At 49.7% G+C, this 19,107-nt stretch overlaps 1 protein-coding gene across 1 annotated transcript in view; it reads left to right on the forward strand.

The window, feature by feature from the left end:
• Positions 1-4,661: 4,661 nt before the first annotated feature.
• Positions 4,662-19,107, forward strand: part of EFCAB8 (EF-hand calcium binding domain 8) — a gene marked incomplete at both ends in the record, with an annotated part of 44,521 nt that continues 30,075 nt past the window's right edge. The window contains 4 exons of the mRNA XM_084246657.1: positions 4,662-4,785; positions 12,322-12,494; positions 13,903-14,006; positions 16,358-16,493. Coding sequence (XP_084102783.1) covers positions 4,662-4,785; positions 12,322-12,494; positions 13,903-14,006; positions 16,358-16,493 — 537 coding nt within the window. The remainder of the gene's footprint in view (positions 4,786-12,321; positions 12,495-13,902; positions 14,007-16,357; positions 16,494-19,107) is intronic.

The raw sequence follows: 19,107 nt of genomic DNA on the forward strand, positions 1-19,107 counted from the left end.
TTTGGAGTATATTTTTCCAGTCTCTTCTATGCCTGTGGCAACATACATTCTTGACAGACATGGACTTGTCAACGCACTTCTGTAGCTTGTCTTCACTGGTGACCTTTAGTTGTCATGTTCCAAGGTCATTATCACCTTGATTCACTCTGGAGCACCCATCCTCGCTGGCTCACCCTGACTTTGTGTGTTCCTCCTTTCGCTAGCCCCCCGTGTAGTTCCTCCTCAAGCGACAGTCCTATTTCCCAAGTATTTGTGTCTCATTTCTCATCGGACAGCCCGGGATCACATGCATGAAGTCACTTTTCCTCCTTGTTCTCTTTTCTGGAAATGCTTCTTCTAGCGTTGCCCTCAGTCACCCGGGTTCTTGACTTCCAAATCTTTCCTTTGGCTCTTTGCTCTCCTTAGGCGCTCACTTCTGAGCTGTAGCCAAGATACTGTCAGGTTCGGACACGACTGGCCAGCCTCCAATCGCCATCCATCTTATGCTGATGAATTATCACAATTGTCCTTTATCCTGTTCAGACTCTCTGGTGAACTTTTTAAAAGTCTCCATTTTTCCAATTTTTCTTCTCGCTCACTATCTCTCTTCCCTCCCTCACCTCTCAGGGGCACTTTGTCAAACCAAGCTGGCTTGGCCGCACTGTCCCCTGTGCACGTGTGGCCTTGTCCTTCCGCTGGCCTTTCCTCTGCCATCCTAGAGTGCCCTCTTGATTCTTATGAAGGGACTCATCGGTGGGGTGGAGCCGTGCCCCCAATGATCCTAACAACACCTTCTTCCATCTTGCACAGAGGTGCAGTGACCCAGTGGAAATAGGCCCTTTATGTCCTCAGAGCAGATCCCCATGACTGACTCTTTGCATCACACCCCCGACCCCCTGAGGAGGCTAGGAGGCTACTGTCAGAAGACCTGTCTCCAAAGGCATCCAAGGGCAGGTGTCGGCAAGGGCAGGTTGGGGGGTGTGAAATGGAAAGACCCACCCTGTCCCACTTCATGAACATAAGTTAACCTTTTGGGCACATGCCCACACCTGGGCCTAATGTGTGAATTGCGGTTGGACCACTGCGTGGGCCCTTGAAACCTTTGCCCTTCATCCAGGAGCACAGCAATTTCAGTCAGGCAACTCCTTACCATCAGGGGGAAGAAGGCCCCAAGATCTAAGCTGGGAAAAACTCCCTGCTGGAGAAGCCCCTGCAGGAAAAGTGACGCTCATCACGTGTGCTGGGCCGGGGTTGGGATGTCCATGGACGGACTTCTTTTCCACCCTCCTGTGATGTGGCTGGGTGGGTCCCACACTTGGTCCTTATAAAGACTTAACTTGAGTTAAAGCAACTATGATTCCTTATTCTAGGTTAAAGCCAGTGTCTCCCCATGACTTAAGAGAAAGCACTCAACACGAAAAGGTAAGAAAGCCAGCAGAGTCGATAAAGGGAGGGATGTTCTTGTGTGACCCCAAACACCACTCATCTGCATACAAGTCTCATCATCAGTCTCAGGGGCAGCGAGCTCAGGTGTCTGTAGGCCTTGTGAGGCCTTCACTGTGTGCTGCAGCGGCTGGTTTTTCCCTTGAAAGCACCACATGGGTCAAAGGCAACAGATCGGGCTACCCATTCGCAGTCTCTGCAAGGACTAAATTTTGTCTAGCCAAATTGAGATAATGCTGGGATGGGCTGTCCATATTTTTATCCAGCCAGATAAGTATTATGTGTGTATTTTGTACTTGGGGTTGGGGAACATAGAGATAATTAGTATAAATTAAATGAAGATAAATATGCCCTTGCTTTCAAAGAGCTTCCTCGACACTTTTAATGTGAGGCTAGTTTGCTGGGACTACACATGTTGAGGTGTCATTTAGGTTCAGCCCAGCTTGGCAGGGTGGGTGGGACGGAGCTATCTTGCTGGTGAGGAAACGTGACTTGAGAAGTGATAGGACATGCCCAAGATACATTAGCCTGTGAGCAGGGAGCCCGGCAGAATTCTAATGCAGAGCTCCTGACACTTTGCTGTTTCCAGGGATGGTCATACACGGCATCATGCCACGCAGGCATGGCAGCTATGAATAGAGTTTGGGAGTGCAGAGGTGGCAGTGATGATTCTTACCTGAAAGTTAGGGAAACTTAGAAGAGGTGCCATTTGAGCCAGACTGGGGAGCATGGGTGGGAGTTACCCCTCAGGGCTGCGGGCCCTTATGGCGCAGTGGGTGCAGTGTGAGCAAAGCTGGACTGCTTGCTGTGTTGGGGATGGTAGAGGGGAGTTGGTGTGCGGACCAGCGTGTGCCCATGGGAAGCCAATTTAGGGCTACATGGTAAAGAGCAGGGGATTGTCATGCTCAGGACTTGGGCGTGAGGGCACAGCTTGCACAGTGCCAGAGCCAGGGGTGTCACCATCAGATTTGCCTTCTAGAAAGGTGATTGGTGCCATGTTGGGAGAGGGGGAAGGGAGGCAAGACTCTGGTCATAGTTAGGGGGAGCCACTAGTGCTGCAGTGGCTGCGGATAGCTTCATAGTGCTGAGACTTAACCCCTTGTGCCTCAGCTTCATAGTGCTGACTTAACCCCTTGTGGCACCAGGGAGGCCCTCATCCTTCCTTTTTTATTTATTTTTAATTTTATTTTATTTTTTATTTTTTTGGTATTTTTTTTTTTCTTTTAAGATTTACTTATTTATTTATACAAGCCCTGGGTATAGTAGGAAGCTTGGGAGGGTGAGAGAGAATTCACCAGAGCCAGAGCAGGGAGCAGAACAGAGAGATTGACGAAATACACTGCTGAGGGGAGCAGCCAGCGTGGCAGGAGAGGTCTGCGCGCCATGTGGGACCCTCACTGGTGACCGGGGATTGAACTGGCGCTGCAGAGGCTGCGGGCAGCTTCGCAGCCCAGCGCTCAACCTCTGCACCACCAGGGAGGCCCTTATTTTATTTTATTTAAGATTTATTTATTTATGCATACAAGAGCTGGAGTACAGGCCAGAGGTGCGGGGGGGTGAGAGGATTCACCAGAGACAGAGTGGGGAACAGACCAGGCAGATTGACTGAAGTACACTGCTGAGGGGAGCAGCAGGCAAGTCAGGAGAGGTCTGCTGCGCCATGTGGGTAGCTCCCTCGCTGGCCCGGGGATCGAACTCGTGTTGCAGAGGCTGCAGACAGCCCCATAGGTTGCATCTTAACCCCTTGTGCCACCAGGGAGGCCCCCTTCCTTTTTTAATCGATTCTTACCCCCCATGTATTTCTATTTTTCACGATTTTATATTTTTTAAGTAATAAGTCTAAAGTAAGCTTTTTTTTTAGTGAAAAGAGTCTAATATTTAATTAATAGTGATTTTTACATACTTGGTACCTAAGTTTAATTTTTCTTTATTTAGGGATATTTTACATGTCAAATATCAACGTGTTGCCTTATGCTTGAAGTTGGTAAAAGTTAAGAATACATTTATAGGGGCCTCCCTGGTGGCGCAGCGGTTGAGCGCTGGGTTGTGAAGCTGCCTGCAGCCTCTGCAGCCGGTTCGATCCCCGGCTGCTCCCCGGCCACCGGAGGAGGGTCCCACATGGCGCGCAGACCTCTCCTGCCACCCGCTGCTCCCCTCAGCAGTGTACTTCGGTCCTTCTGCCTGCTCTGCTCCCTGCTCTGGCTCTGGTGAATTCTCTCACCCTCCCGCGCTTCTGACTGTACCCAGTGCATGTATAAACCAAACAAACAAATAATAAATAAATAAATAAATAAGACATGCCTCTAGAAAATTAAAAAAAAAAAAAAAGAATACATTTATAAAAGATGTTCTCAGTTTGAGTCCTGGATTCTCTTTTGACATGTTAGCAATTTCAAGATTCTTTTTTTCTTGTAAAAACTTAAACTTTTTTCCACCTTGTCTTTTGGATTTTTGAACCAGATTTTTTTTTTTTTTTTTTTTTTTTTAATTTTCAAGGCCCAAAGCTCTCAGCATGTTAACGCTTAATGGTTATCCCACAGCCGCACCTGAGTCTTTTTTGGGATGTTAGCCTGATGATCTGAGCCTTTGGTGATCTGAAACCTTGTTTAAGTGTCAAAATGAGTCACATGTAGGAGCTTTGCAGAGGCAGCCTGGAAGAGGGCTGGAAAGGTGGGGCGGCTACTTGGAGAATCCAGGAGAGTGAGTAGGAGGGAGCTGAGAGACCCTGACAGGGGGTCTGCATGACTGTGATGTGTGCAGGTGCGCTGGTCCCACCCAAGTGGGATGTCTGAGCTGCTTGGGGCCAGATCTGATGGACTGGGGTAGCTGGAACTGGATTGCTTGTGGTCCTCAATTCAGACCACTAAAGATTTGAAACAATATCGTGTCCTGTTATGTGTAAAGTGGGATCTTGACTATGTCTGTTTACCTCACTTGAGCCTCAGTTGTGACAGCTCGAAAAGTAGAATAATAGTTACTCAAAGTCAGGAGAAGCAATCTAGATCTTTCTTGGTCTTCCTAGGTCTGCAAGTGATTAAGACTTATTTGTGTGTTTTGCTTTGTAATACACCATAACAATATGCACCCTGTCCTCCTGGGGGGGCTTTCTTTAAATAAGATGTACATAAAAATGTTCAGGTCAGGAAATTAACCCTCTCAGTCCCTGGTTCTTGTCATCATATTTGTTCCAGCTACCCATCCCCGGCAGATTAAAGAACACGGAGGGTGTTATCTCCCCGATGCCATCCAAGACCACCTTAACTCAGAGCCAGACACGCAAACTCCAAGAACCTCAGCTGTTTACTGAGCTAGACCTGAATGAGGTGGAGAAAATCTTTGTGACCGATGCTGATTCAACTGGAGGTAAAGATGCATTGAGGTCTCAGGCTCTGCGGCTTCTGCAAGGGGTGAGAGTCAGTGCCTGGGGCGTGTGGAGGGTTCAGATTTGCCAAACATTTTTGCATCTGGTGTCACCTTTAAAAGTCCTTTATCACTGTAAGCATGGTGGGCATATTGGAGGCTATTTAGTATCTAGAGGGAAAAAACCCAACTCAGACACCAAATAGTCACTGTCAGTACTTCGGTATCTCTTTAGCCAAACAATTTTTTTTTTAATTACATAAATAAGAACTTTATTTGCATACTTTTTTTTTTTAAAGATTTATTTATACATACAAGAGCCGGGGTATAGGCCAGATATGCGGGAGGGTGAGAGGATTCACCAGAGACAGAGTGGGGAGCAGAATAGACAGACTGACTGAAATACACTACTGAGGGGAGCAGGGGCGAGACAGGAGAGGTCTGCTGTGCCATGTGGGTTGCTCCCTGGCCGGCCGAGATCGAACTCGTGCTGCAGACACTGAGGATTGCTTCATAGTGCGGTGCTTAACCCCTTGCGCTACCAGGGAGGCCCTGTATATTTACTTATAAACAATATCCTTAGTTTATTCACTTAAATACAACTTCATGTAATCAAAATTCTTAAAGGATTTGGTCAAACAATTTCCTATGTCGATTTATCATCTATTAGGTGGAACAGTAGTCCCATAAACTTAGTGGCTTTGACCACCACGTGCTTATTATCTCACGGTGTTCGTGGGTCTGGAGCCCAGGCTTTGCTTGCACCCCTGCTGGGGGCTCATGAGTCTGCAACTAAGGTGTCTGCAGAGGCTTGACCAGCAAGATCCTCTTCCAATCGGGTCTTGGAGCTGCAGGACCAAGGGTTTCCTTTCCTTTCTGTTGGCTGGTTCCCAGGGACGGAGATGCAGCAATCTCATCACCAGGCAGTCACGGGCACATCGTCACCTCGGCCATATTCAATCAGTTAGAAGCCAGCCACATTCCCACCACACTCGAGGGGAGGGGATCCGAGGAGGACAAGAATGCCAGGAAGTGGACATCATGGGGTGGCCTCCAGTCTCTGCCACATGTGGCCATGACTTTCCCTGTCTGTGCTTGTACCGCCTATGTGATTTCAGGCCCTTCTTGTTTTCCTAGCGTAAATAAATACCTTATGGGCTTGTCCATGTGGCTACGTGGCTACCGAACCGTCCTTACTATTTAGGTGCTCCTATTTTTGACATCTAGGTTTTAGTGCGTTTAAATAATGTTATGAACATCATCTTTGGGCAACAAGTTTTTTCTCCCTTTAGAACTTAATTTCTCCCCTCGGCATGATACATCGAATAATAACAAATAGGAATATTTGAATAATTGGAATACTTAAAGGCATGTTGATTTCTAGCCACTAGGCTGTGAGCGCCAGTGCTGGGGCTGTAAAATTCACCCCATCAGGGCCTTCCCGGTGGCGCAGCGGTTGAGCGCTGGGTTGCGAAGCTGCCCGCGGCCTCTGCAGCGCCAGTTCGATCCCCGGCTGCTCCCCGGCCACCGGAGGAGGGTCCCACATGGCAAGCAGACCTCTCCTGCCGCCCGCTGCTCCCCTCAGCAGTGTACTTCGGTCCTTCTGCCTGCTCTGCTCCCTGCTCTGGCTCTGGTGAATTCTCTCACCCTCCTGCACTTCTGACTGTACCCAGTGCATGTATAAACAAACCATCAAACAAACAAATAAATAAATAAAACATGTCTCTATAAAAAAAATAAAATTTAAAAAAAAATTAAAAAAAAAAATTCACCCCATCAATATTTTCTGAGTTTTACAGCCACTCTGAGGTGTGGCCAGAGAAGCGGAAGAGGCCTCCATTTCACCAATGAGTGAAGGGAGGCCGAGGGGAGACGATTCGTGTCTGACCTGCAGATGCAGTGGTTCCTAAGTGCACTTGGGCAGCCAGGAGTGGCCCTCTGCTGTCCTCCAAGAGGACCCTGACAGTGCCAACTTTGGCCATGATCTTTACCATGTTTGTGCTTGTTTTGAATAGGTAATATGTTCACACCATTCAAAACTCTATAAGTGCTTTTCCCATGATTGGGCTCCCTTGGCCCAGGCCTGTGTGGCCCAGTTCCATCCCTTCCGGCTGGCTGGCTGCTTGCAGCTTCCTGTGACCTTTACACACACAGGTGCATTTCTTACACGCAGCGGCAGCGTGCTGTCAACAGTGCACTCCTTGCTTCCCCTGCCCCCAGCATTATTGAGGTATAATTAGCAAATAAAATTGTTGTGTCTTCAAAGGGTACAGTGTGATGATTTGATATCTGTAAACACTGTGAAAAGATTCCCACGATTGTCTTCTCCCAGCTTTTAAAAAAAATTGTAGCAAATTTCCGCTCTTGCTTTTTACCTAATATATCTTGGAAATCTCTTCATAGCAATGAAAAAAAGAGCTTCCTCCAAAAAACGAAAAAAAGACCCAACCAAAAAAACTGGCCATGGTTTTATTTTATTATTATTATTTTTTAAGATTTATTTATTTTTATACAAGAGCTGGGATACAGGCCAGAGGCGTGGGAGAGTGAGAGGATTCACCAGAGACAGATCGGGGAGCAGAACAGGCAGATGACCGAAATACACTGCTGAGGGGAGCAGCGGGCGCGACAGGAGAGGTCTGCTGTGCCATGTGGGAATCTCCCTGGCCAGCGGGGAATGGAACCTGCGCTTCAGAGGCTGCGGCCAGCTTCACAGTGCTGCGCTCAACCCACAGCGCCACCAGGGAGGCCCACTGGCCATGGTTTTAAATGGAGGGAAGTTCACTGTTAGTTGATGTAGGATGAAGAAAATGGGATTGTTTGTCTCTTACGGAAGTCTCTGGGCTGCGTGAGCTGGCAGCTGCTGGGAGGAGGCAAGAGGTGGAGCTGCTGGGGCCAAGGTCATGTCTGACCAAGAGGTTTCCTGGGCAGCAGAAGCCACTCGGTTTGGGGTGAAAGAAGCAGGTCAGGTGCAAAATTGAAGGAGGGTTCGGGTCCCATTTAGCACCCAGACTAGTAGCGTGAAGTCATGTTCACTTTGCTTAGTCTGGGGATAGAGCCCTTCCCAGCAGTGCGAGTGCAAGGACAGGCTCTCAGAGAAAGGAAGAGGGAAGAAGACCTGGGCCTAAGAAGAGGATGGAGAGATGGAGGGTAGGAAGCAGGGGAAGAAAATGGACGCTGTAGTAGTGAAGAGTAGACATTTTTTGGCCTTCACTGTTCCAGTGAAGATTTACATGCTGGGAAAATTGCTCTTAGTATGGGTCAGGGCTGAGAACTGATTTTTATTTTCCCAGTAATCCATGTTTTGCTTGTCTGAAAATGATTATAAATGTGGAATTAAAAATATTAGAGTTTACTGAATTTCACATTGGCTTGCCGATCCAAAAAGAAGTTTGTTTGCTGAGACTTCTGTTTCTGAAGATGCAGTTAGATTCCGAACAGTGGAAGTTTGGAAGTTGCACAGCCGGGTCCATTGGACCAGAACACAGGTGCTGGAGTAAGCACTGGGGGAGAAGGACAATCTCGAAATTGTGATGGAGCGGGCACAGGATGCGCTTCCCAGGATGTGGTTCTGAGGCTTTTTCTGTTGGATCTGAGTGTGCTCACTTTTGACACATGATGACCAACAGAAAGGAAGAAATAAGGAAATGCATTACGGATGTAGAACAGAATGCCTTGACATTTAGGTATCAAGAAATTAAACCAGAAGCATGAAGTGTGGTTTTTGTGACAAAATGCCCACATGATGAGCATGTACTTTTAGCTAAAGGTGCATAAAGTAAACTAGTGCAGGGGACGTACATGTTAGAAAAAAGACAGACATCTCTCACATGAGATTTAGAGACCTTGAGGGTTTTACCCTATTCACTCGGCCCCTGAATCCTTTAGAATTTTGTGTTCTTAACCAAAATGAGCCTGAGAGCTCAGAGAATGGTATGTGGAGACCAGGACCAGCGGATGAGGAATGTCAGCGTGACACTGAGGGAGACTGTAATAGTTAATGAGGCCCATGGAATCACATGTATGGATTGTTTTGTCCTTGTCTTAGCTTTATATTATTAACTAGTTGGGAAAGAGGCTGGCTCAGTGGAGGTCACATCTCCACAGCGAATCACATGCCTGTTAAGAAATATTAATTCCTTGGACCGGGAAGGTGATAATTAGTACATTGCTTCAGGTAAATAAATGGCAACATGGTTATTTTAAGAGTCAGTGTATAGTTCACCAAAAGTTCACCTTTACACCCAATACTTTCTAGTAATCAGAATTTACTTATGAGGGTGAAATCTCAGAGTCAGGGGAGAGCTACTGATGGGGGCCCTCTAACCAGCGTGGCACTTAGCTTCTGCCTTGGCCTTCCTGAGTAGACTCTGGTGGCTTACGTGCCCAGTGGACTCCCCCCTTTCATCAGAGACATTTTACCCAGCACTGTGAGCACCAGTGTGGGACAGAGCTTTGGGTTACAAAGCCCTTGCTGGGTCTTATTCAGAAGCCTGGGGCTTTGCTCACACAGACTTCACAACAGGCCCCAACAGAGCAGCTCTCTGACATGAGGCCTATATGCTTTCCTAGGCACCCCAGCCCCCCACACCTGCAATACCTCAGACACCAAAGTAAATGAAGGAAGCCCGCTGGTGGTAGCTCCCAATTTCCCCGGAGAGCCTCCTTGCAGTGCCCTCCCTCTGTCACCCTGTCCCCAGAGGGGCAGCCATGCCTGTGCTTATTTCACCCTGGAGGGCAGAGGGGAGGCTAGGAAACATCTTTTTTCCTAAATATTTTTGATATAACATATATTAAAATATAACTATATAAGAATGGAGGTAATGTAGTTAACCCCCATAACCCCACTTCTTGGCATTACAGACAAAGAAAAAGGGTGGGGGGGGGTGCAGGATGTCACTTGAAAACAGAAGTGTGTGTGGCTAGAAAATTCAGACAGCACAGAGAGCTGCAGACTGTGGGGTGGAAGCTTCTCCCCTCTTCTTCCTCCCCCAGTCCCCCCTTACAATCAAGGAAATAACCTCTACTTGCCAAGAGTTGGGGGAGGAGAGCCGTTCCAGTCAGGGAACAGTGCGGGAGAGGTGCAGGAGGCTCAAAGGTGTTGCCGGGTGGAGGGAGAGGCGGTTAGTGCCCTTGGCACCCTCTGTGAACTCCAGCAGTGGAGCGACAGGGAGGTGACCCTCACAGGCTACCCAAAATAGGGCAGCAGAGGTTGTAATGGAGAGGTGGGCTGGCTTCCTGTTTCAAGTCTCAGCTGTGTCCTCTCCAGACCTCTGTGTCCTCTTGTCCAAAACGGGGAGAATGAAAGTGCTCGTATTCTAGGACAATAGGATTTTTGTGAGATTGGGGGTGGCCTTGAGCCCTGCTCTCAGGTGAAGAGCTGACCTCTGAAGCCATGGGTGTCTGGTGGAGGTCACACCCTGAGTGGAGACGGTGAACACAGGTGAAGAAGGAAAACGCAAAAGTAAATAATGACAACAAAGACATACATGAATTCAAAATTATCAAGGGAGCAGGCAAGTGCATCTTTTAAAGGAAATTAAAATATGAACTTTGGGTGTAGGGAAATACGGGAGGGGCAAGGTGGAGCGGGCAGAGAGAAAATATTCTCCCAGAATTGGCTTTTGTGGTATAAGAAGATTGGTCTTCAAACTGGGATTTTTAAAAATAAGCATAGTCTTTTTAAAGTGCTTCCAAAACCCTCTGCAAATATTTGGACTTCTCGCGGTGGCCTGATGGCTGTGCACCGCTGGCTTCGCTCAGCCTCCCCCCCCACCCTGCCCCCTCATCTTGCTCCAGTCACAGCGTCCCCACAGTTTCTCACACCACCAAACACACCACCACCTCAGGCCCTTTGCACCATCTGGTTCCTTCCACAGGAGGCTGCCTGGGCTTCGAGGAGGACCGGCTCCTCTGTCCTCCCTGATACTGCCCATTTCCACTCTAGCCTGTGATCACTGAGCCAGGGCGGGCCTGGCCCCCCAGGACACCCGTCCCCAGAGTGTTTCTGAAGGCACGAGGCTGTGGCGGGGACGGAGCCGTGTGTGTCTCTTTATACTGACTACCTCACGGGGGTCACCACGGGCTGGGCACGGTGGTGCCCAAGGCAAACCCCACAGTCTGGCTACAGAGGTCAGCTCTTCACCTATGCCCTGTTCCTCCTGAAACACCCAGCACCACAGCAGCAGTGATTACTGTTTGTTGCTACATTAAGCAACAGATGAAAGCCTGACCAAAGCACACCTTGCTAAAGAAGGAGCCATCTTGGAATATAGAGAAACATGCTAAGGGCCAGTCAGAACCAAATCAATAATGAACTCTTAACATCTGACAGCAAAACTGAAGCAACCGGAAGGGGAGGGTAGCAGGGTGGGAGCAGCAGATTATTGGGGCACTGGTGGTGGACACGTGAAGATATGCACTTGTGGGGGTTTTTAACTGTAACTCCCAAATGTACAACGATGTAAACCAATTTTACCTCAATAAACATAGGAAGAAAAAAAAAGCCTCCATCTTGCTTTTCCAAAGCATAACCAAAGGGGGTATGCCTTGGGAGCGATACTTTTTTTTTTTTTTAAAGACTTTATTTATTTATGCATAGAAGAACTGGGGTACAGGCCAGAGGTGCGGGGTGGGGGGGGGCGAGAGAATTCACCAGAGACAGAGTGGGGAACAGAACAGGTAGATTGACTGAAATGCACTGCTGAGGCGAGCAGTGGGCGAAACAGGAGAGGTCTGCTGCACCATGTGGGTTGCTCTTAACCCCTTGCACCACCAGGGAGGCCCTGGAGCGATACTTAATGGTCCCTCTGTGTGTGAGAGGGACCCGGGATGACCGTCCATGAGCATGGACAGAGCTGGAGGTCAGAAGACCTCTCTGCAGCCTTTACTGAGTAGACCCATCTTGAAGGGAGCTGCTGTAGATCAAGTCCCCAGGCCCGCTCCTCTGGGGCTGCTGGTCCCACCCCACTGTCTGCTCCACCTTTTTTGGCTCCCCTGGGTGATTGCATGGCCTGACACCCCCGAGTGACCTCACTGAGTCAGCCAGCTCTACATCTCAGGAGAGAATCTCTCCAGGGTTCCTCACGCTATTTCCAAGGGGAGCCCCTGGGCCCTCCAACTCAACATATTACTTTTATCCCAGAGTTTGCTGCCCTCTCCTGTGTTCCTGGAAGTTCCTCTTTTTTTTTTTTTTTTGTGGGACCCTCGCTGGTGGCCGGGGGAACGAACCAGCGCTGCAGAGGCTGCGGGTAGCCTCGCAGCCCAGCGCTCAACCGCTGCGCCACCAGGGGAGGCCCACCTTTTCTTTTTTAAAATACAGTCTGCTTCCTCCTCTTTTCCATTTTTGGGGAGAGTTATCACCAGTTTTGTCAATGCCTGGTCCATCTTGTTCAGAAAAGAGCTCCCCTTTACAGTAACGCCCGCCCCGCCCCGCCGCGGGTGGAAGGCATTCAGCCGGCGTTAGCGAGCTAACGTTAGTGAGATGTCAGAGACCACCCCGCAACCGTGATGCTCTGTGTGTCCCCCCTCAACCCCCAGACACCACGAACACTGTGGCCAGTGATGCACTAGACAGTGTTCTCTCTTTTGAAGCCATGGACATGAAAACTTTCATTAATGGTATGAGGAAGATTCTGAGCAACCTGTCAGATGAGCTGCTGGAGGCGCTGTTTCTGAAGATCGACGCGGACTGCAAGGGCTCTGTGACGTGGGTGAGGAGCACTCCCTAAAGCCTGGGGAAGCTGGAGGCAGGAGGAGGGTGGCGCACCAGAAGAGCTTTTAGACGACTGACCATGGGGAGGCAGACACATCCAAAAGCCTCCTGGGGAACCTGGGGTGCCTGCTGGGTCAAGGGAACCCTCAATGTCTTTGAGGGGACCCTCCTGAGACACCTGTGAACTGGGATCATTGTGGCTCCTTCCCTTTCTGTGGTACAGGAGAGTATCTGACATGTGAGTGACCCCTGCGTGGTTCTCCCCCCTACCCTGTCCTTCCCCCTCTTCATGGTCCCCCCCACTCCTCTATAGTCCTCTCCTGTCCTGCCCAACACCTCCCGCTGGGCTTAGGGCAGTCCAGCCAGGGCCACAACCACCTCCTGGCCCTGTGCAGTCACTCAGGAACAGGTAAACCTGGGACTGTTACATGCGAAAATGTCCGGGTTCTAGAGCATACTAATCACAACTCTTGTTTTTTTTTCCCCTGGAGTATAAGTTTTCTATGATGAGCATATGTAGCATTTAAGAATGCAAAATACAGAAGAATGCAAAAGTACAGATAGAGTCTGCATACTGATGTAGCCGTGATGACGGTAACAGGCACAGTGCTAAGCCCTTTGTGTATTACTTTAACCTCACGGAGATCGTCCGGGGTGGGTGGTGTTATTTACCTCCTTTTGGCAGATGGGAAACGGAGGGTTAGAGAAGCCAGGAAACTTGTCCAGGGTTCCAGAGCTAGTGAGTGCTTGAGCGGGTCTTCAGGTCTAGAGTTTGCCTCAAGAGCCCAAGGGTTAACTGCGGCACCACACCCGCCCTCAGGCTGGACATACGTTCTGTTATTGGACCTTCTTTTGGTTTCCATTTCTTTATTATTCTGTTATTCTGCAATGAACAGGTTTGCATTATCCTCTGCTCCTGAGCAACGGCAGACTTACTAGCTCCTTGTCTCTTGGTGTAGCTTCATATGGCGGCCTGTTCAGCCTCAGCCGTATTTTCGTGAGGCTGGTCAGTACTGTCTAGAGTTGTCCTAGCGGCCTGGCTTCGGGGTCTTCTCCAGCCGTGAGCTTGATATAGCAGCCGGGGTGGCTCCAATGTACTGCCATGCGCTCAGTCTTATTCTCCAGAGAGTGGCGGTGAGTAAAGGAATTTAAATGAGATGCGGAGAGTGGAAGTGAGGTGAAGATATATTTAGCGTTACAGACACCCAGTAAGGAGGGAGGCGCTGCTATGTGCTGCGGGCAAGAGCCCTTCAGATATTCCAGGTTTAAGAATAGTTCTGTGGCTTCTGAGCCCCTTGGAAGGAGCTGGGAAGAGATGGGGGGCCACCGGAAGCCAGGCCTGGCTTCCCCAAACCCAAAGCTCAGACCGTTTGGCCGACGCCCTCCGTCCTTCCTTCCCGAGGCAGGAGAAGTACGTGGATTACATGATGCGGGAGTTCCAAGGAAAAGAGAAGATGGCACAGAGCCAGTATCGCCTGCGCTTTCAGCTCCCCATGAGGATCATCCACCTGTAAGGACCCTCTCCCTGAACTGAAGGAGTGTGCTTAAGCAAGACGAGGGCCATCTGCAGTGAGCGCCCCTTCCTCTACCCCAGAGCCACTTTTGTTGGGGGTCATGAAAGGTCTGGCACCAGGCCTGGTGCTTGATAGTTTATAGCTCGTTTCAGCCTCAAAACCTTGGATGTGGGGGTAAGCATGGCGGGAGCCCATATACAGACAAGGAAACAGGCTCTGAGAGGTCACATGAAAGTGGTGGCTTATTCTGTTTGACAGTCCCTATCCCCAAGCATGGCGCACAGCTCCTGCTGCTTCCTCTCACAGCTGCTGCTGAGTGCGTCTGGGAGCTTGTCCACAGGGCACAGATGGCTCACATAGAAGGGACAGGTGACAGAGCATACAAGCCATTGCAGGAAACAGCTCTTCTCCCGCATGCACGCCAGGCCCAAAAGGGGCAGTCCACCACTCCAGAGCATGCGGCCTGTCCCTGCCTTGACCTTTGGCTGACCCTGCCTGCTCTCTCCTCCATGTGGCTCCTCCCAGACTGGTCCCCTGGACCTTCACCTTGACCTGTCTCTAGGCCATGATCCTGACTGCACCCACCCCTCTAAACTCCCTGAAAATGGGGAATTCTCCAGGGATCGCCTCAGGCCTCTTGAGCTGGCTAACCCTAGCCTCCCGGCTCCTTTTCCCGAGCCTGGGTTTGGGCACCAGCTGGCTGCCCGGGGCAGGCGGGCAGGCGGCTGGGGCTGGGGAGCCAGGTTCTGTGATACAAGGTGACTGCCTACCTTTGTTTCCAGCCTGGTTGGGAGGGGTTGTGGGTGGGTCTGCCCTCAGGGGGCCACACCTAGAGCAGACCGCAAGTTTATAATAGAGTGGGTGGCTTAATGAAAACCACAAAAAGGGCACTTAACAATTTTTTGGGTCAAGAATAAATTGAGGACTAGCCAATAAATATGAATGATGATTTTATACGTTTTGACATGAAAACTTGGCTTGTTATAGCCAAGCCTTCCCTGGCTTTTCCATTTTTCTTGAGACATTTAGATTCCCAAGGTTGCTTAAAGGGTCTGAACCAAGAATGCCAAGAAACTTGCCCCTATTTTCTCCTTATTTGCTCAGTCCACCACCCACAGAGCATTTCTAATCTGGCAGAGAAAACAGCCAAATAATATTTAATTATCCTCATGAAAGAGTACCTTTTAAAAATTGAGTCACCTTTCTTGAGCCTGGGCTGAGCTCCCCAAATGCAGCATTTCCTTGATCCCGACTCCATCTGAGGAGGTGGCAGGGCCATCATCATGTAGAAGAAACCAAGACTCGCAGAGGTGATATTTCCCTTGGGGCCTGTCCGCTTGTCATTGCCCTCAACTGTGGAGTCTTGGCCTCTATCCCTGTCTCTTGGCCCTGAGGTGGAATTGGAGGTGATAATGCTCAGGGAATGACTGAGACTCTTCACAGAGCAGTAGGCTGAAGGCAGGGAGAGTACCACACACCACTCCCATTCTCCTCTGTGAAGACTGTAACAGTAGAATTTCACAGTGACCCTTGAGCTCTGGGTAAGGTCGTATCCACACCAACATTGGGAAAGTTTCTTCTGGAGAAGGGATTGGAGTGCTTGGGTGAGGTAACTTTACCTGCCCTGCAAGGGTTAAAGCACATGCACATCAAGCATGAGAGTGTGGGCTGTGTTGTGTATGGGTGTCAAAATGTGGTGCCCAAGATGGCCGACTTGGCCAACTTTGGTGCAGGAAGGTAGGAGGTTGCATTGCGACTTGCCGGGAAGGCTGAGCAGTGAGGCCAGGCCTGCCCCAGGAACTGCTTTCTGTGCTCAGAACCTGTCCATGGAGTTGAAGAGTTGCGTGTCTGTGCTTTGGTTTCTCACTGTTCGCTTACTCACTATTATCTGACTTTTGGGCCCTGGTTCCTGCTCACCCCAGAGTGCTACAGCAGTTGTTGGAAACTTATTTTGGTTTCCCATCACAGGCAGGCCCCACTCCACTTCCCTTCTGTGGGCCATTATTCCTATAAAAGAAGGTTTGCAAAAACCTCTGAATTTCCACTGACCCATCCCATCATGAGGAAGTGACTGACTTTTTTCATGGGATAAGCTCACAGCTTCTGGCACCCCCCTCTCGTAGCATCGGACTTGGGTCTTATATTCCCTTGGCCACCAGTGATGATGGTAGCAATTCCCATGGAGAAGGAGGAAGGCAGAGTCCCCCACATCACAGGGCCTGTGCCAATTTCTCAGTGGGGTGTGTGTGTATGTGTGAAGCTCTTGCTTGCTTTTGCCTTTCCTCTTCTGTGCACTTTGTTCTGTGTTCCCCGCTCCCCCACTTCTCTCTCTCTTTGCCTCCCATAGGAACCACAGCTGTGAGGTGGTGAAAGTGCAGTTCTTAACTCAGCGATATAAGAAGACTGGGTATTTCGTGACTGTCACCAAGGACGGGACACTGCAGATCTGGTCTGAGTCCTTCTTACTGATCAACTCTTTTAAGGTGAGGGATCCACATGTAGAGCATCCTGGTAGTGAAGGTGACCCCGATCCTGAGGGCTCGTTCTTGGGCTTGTCGTCTAAGCAGCCTGCATGTACAGTCACAGCTCCTGGCTCTGCTGTGGACCTTGAGTCTCACATTTTTATTCTCTAAGTAGGCTTCCTCAAACTCAGTTTGTCCCTGTAGCCCTCTCTGCCCACCAGGATTTCTTTTCCTGTGCTCCATCTCAGGAACCATGGCTACTGTGCTAGAAATTAGCCTCTTTTCTTTCCTATCACATCCACTCCATCACCAGGTTGTGCCAACTCAACCCTTTGCTTGAACCAAGTAGGAAATCACAGCGGTTGAGAGCATGTGTTCTGGATTCCACCTATCACCTTCTGTGACCTTAGCCAAGTTATTGTTTAGCTCTTTGTGCCTCAGTTTCCTCATCTGTCCAAATGGGACTAATAATAATACCTCCTTGCTGGGCTGTGGGAGGATTTAATGACATAATGCATGGCTGGTGCTTGGAGCAGGCAGCCCCCAGCAAGTCCTTGAGCAATGTAAGCTGACATCACTGTCTTTGTGCTCTCAGCTCCCAGCCAGGGCAATAAATGAGAAAACACACAGGAAAACCCTCTGTACTTGGTGTTGCCAGCCAACCCCAAATCCTCTAGCACACGAGAGAGGCACAACTCTCCAGAGAAGAAAGGCTTATTGAGAATGAGGCCAGCAGCGGGCAGGCTTTGATGAGCATTCAGGCTTTGATGAGCCTTGTGTAAATGCAGAGGGCATCATAGTAGCTTCAGGGGTCATCCCTTGGGTGGGAGAGTTCTGGATCATTCCTCTACCTCCAGTTGCCTGGGGAGGGAACTAAGGACTGTGGTGGGCCACGACTCTCCTGGGTGTGTGTGGTTGCCTAAGCCAGAGGACAAATAATACCTGTGTTCCTGAGGCCAGGGATTCCAGCACACTCCACTCTATTTCCTCTGTGCATTTATTTAGTGATGGTGGGGGTGAGGGTGGGAGTGCTCATTATAGCCTGAACTTCTGGTTGTGTCTGTTACACAGGCCCCTCAATACCCCTCATGAGCCAAAGTGTGGGAGGGCCAAAGAAGACAGAGGAAGCTCCCCTGGAAGGCCCAGCAGACCTGGCTTTCTCCCTGCAGGGGCTGCTTGGACAAGTGGATGTTCTCCAGTGTGAGCTGCCAAGCACCCTCTGCAAACACCCACTGCAAGCCCCTGGTCATGCAGGTGGAAAGCCCCAAGGCTTGGGGTGGGGCCAGGGCTTCAATTCCCAGCTGCAACCCTGGGCAAGTCACTGAATTCCTTAGGGCCCTGTTTCTTTTCTTAACAAGGGGGTGATGAGTGTTACCATCACTTCCATTGTGTGTGGTTTAGAGGCCTGAGGGGGCCCTGGCCAATTTTCCTCACTACTCTAGCCTTCTGGGGGGGCCCTGCGCATGCACAGGCCTCTCTAGTCCTGGTGTCCTGAGTGCTGATGGCAAAGCCTCCCTCCTGTGCCTGTCTTCCTCATCCCTTCTGAATATTCACTTAGAAGAACTGTCTGAAAATCCAGGAGCTGGGGCTGCAAGTGCAGGCTGCTTAGACCATGGACCCTGAAAACGAGAACCCTTCTGCAGATTGCACTCCTGTCTGCAGACTTATGTTCGGGGCCTGTGGTGTTATTCTGGAGCAAAATATAAGTTATTTAGCTGATCATCCCAACCCATTCCCCATCTTCTCCAGCCCACAGACTGTCAAGCTGGCCTTCCCTTTTCCTTGACCATAGCAGCTCATTTTTGCTCATAGGCCTTTGCTCAAGGTAGGGTCCCCTGCCTGGAATAATAACAGCTCAAATTCCATCTGCCTGAGTGTGCTGTCTACGAGTGTAGCGTAGGCTGGTATCAGAGCATGGGTGGGGGGCACCCATGCCTGGGTAGCACACCAGACGCTTTAGCTTTCACAGTTCCTTTTTGTTCCTCACAACCTGGCAGGATAGATTCTTGTTAATAAGTGGCTTTGACTGGTGACACCCACAGATGGTAAACAAGAATCAGACAAAATAGACATAGAAAAATGGCTATCATGTTACATGTCCAAGACAGCACAATGAAACAAGAAGATTCAGACATGCAGAGGGACAGAGAGGGGAAAGGAGTCTTCCACTCACCAACCCCAGTTCTTCTCCCGGAAGGCAACTGCTAGATCAGTTTTGGGGCTCTAGCTAGAGTGGGTAGCATATTGCAATGTTGCTTTCTATCTTGCCTTTTCACTTAATGAAAGACTTTGGCATGCACACTCTACAGCATGCACACTCCTGTCCCGAATGTCTGGGCGGTGTCTGAGGTGTGGGTTCATAGAAGACCTCCCAGCCTTGCTTACACTTCCCATGAGTACATGTGAACACATCTATCCATGCTACTGGGAAATAGATCCTGAATACTAGCCCACTGAAGATTTTGATGAGCTTGTTAAACTGCTCTAGAAAGGATTTGTGAGGATGGGTGTTTTTTTTTTTTTTTTTTTTTTTTGTGGGACCCTCACCGGCAGCCGGGGAACAGACCAGTACTGCAGAGTCTGGCGGGCAGCCTTGCAGCCCAGTGCTCAACCGCTGCGCCACCAGGGGAGGCCC

The sequence above is a fragment of the Talpa europaea genome (genome assembly GCF_964194135.1).
Source record: "Talpa europaea genome assembly, chromosome: 11".
Lineage (NCBI taxonomy): Eukaryota > Metazoa > Chordata > Mammalia > Eulipotyphla > Talpidae > Talpa > Talpa europaea.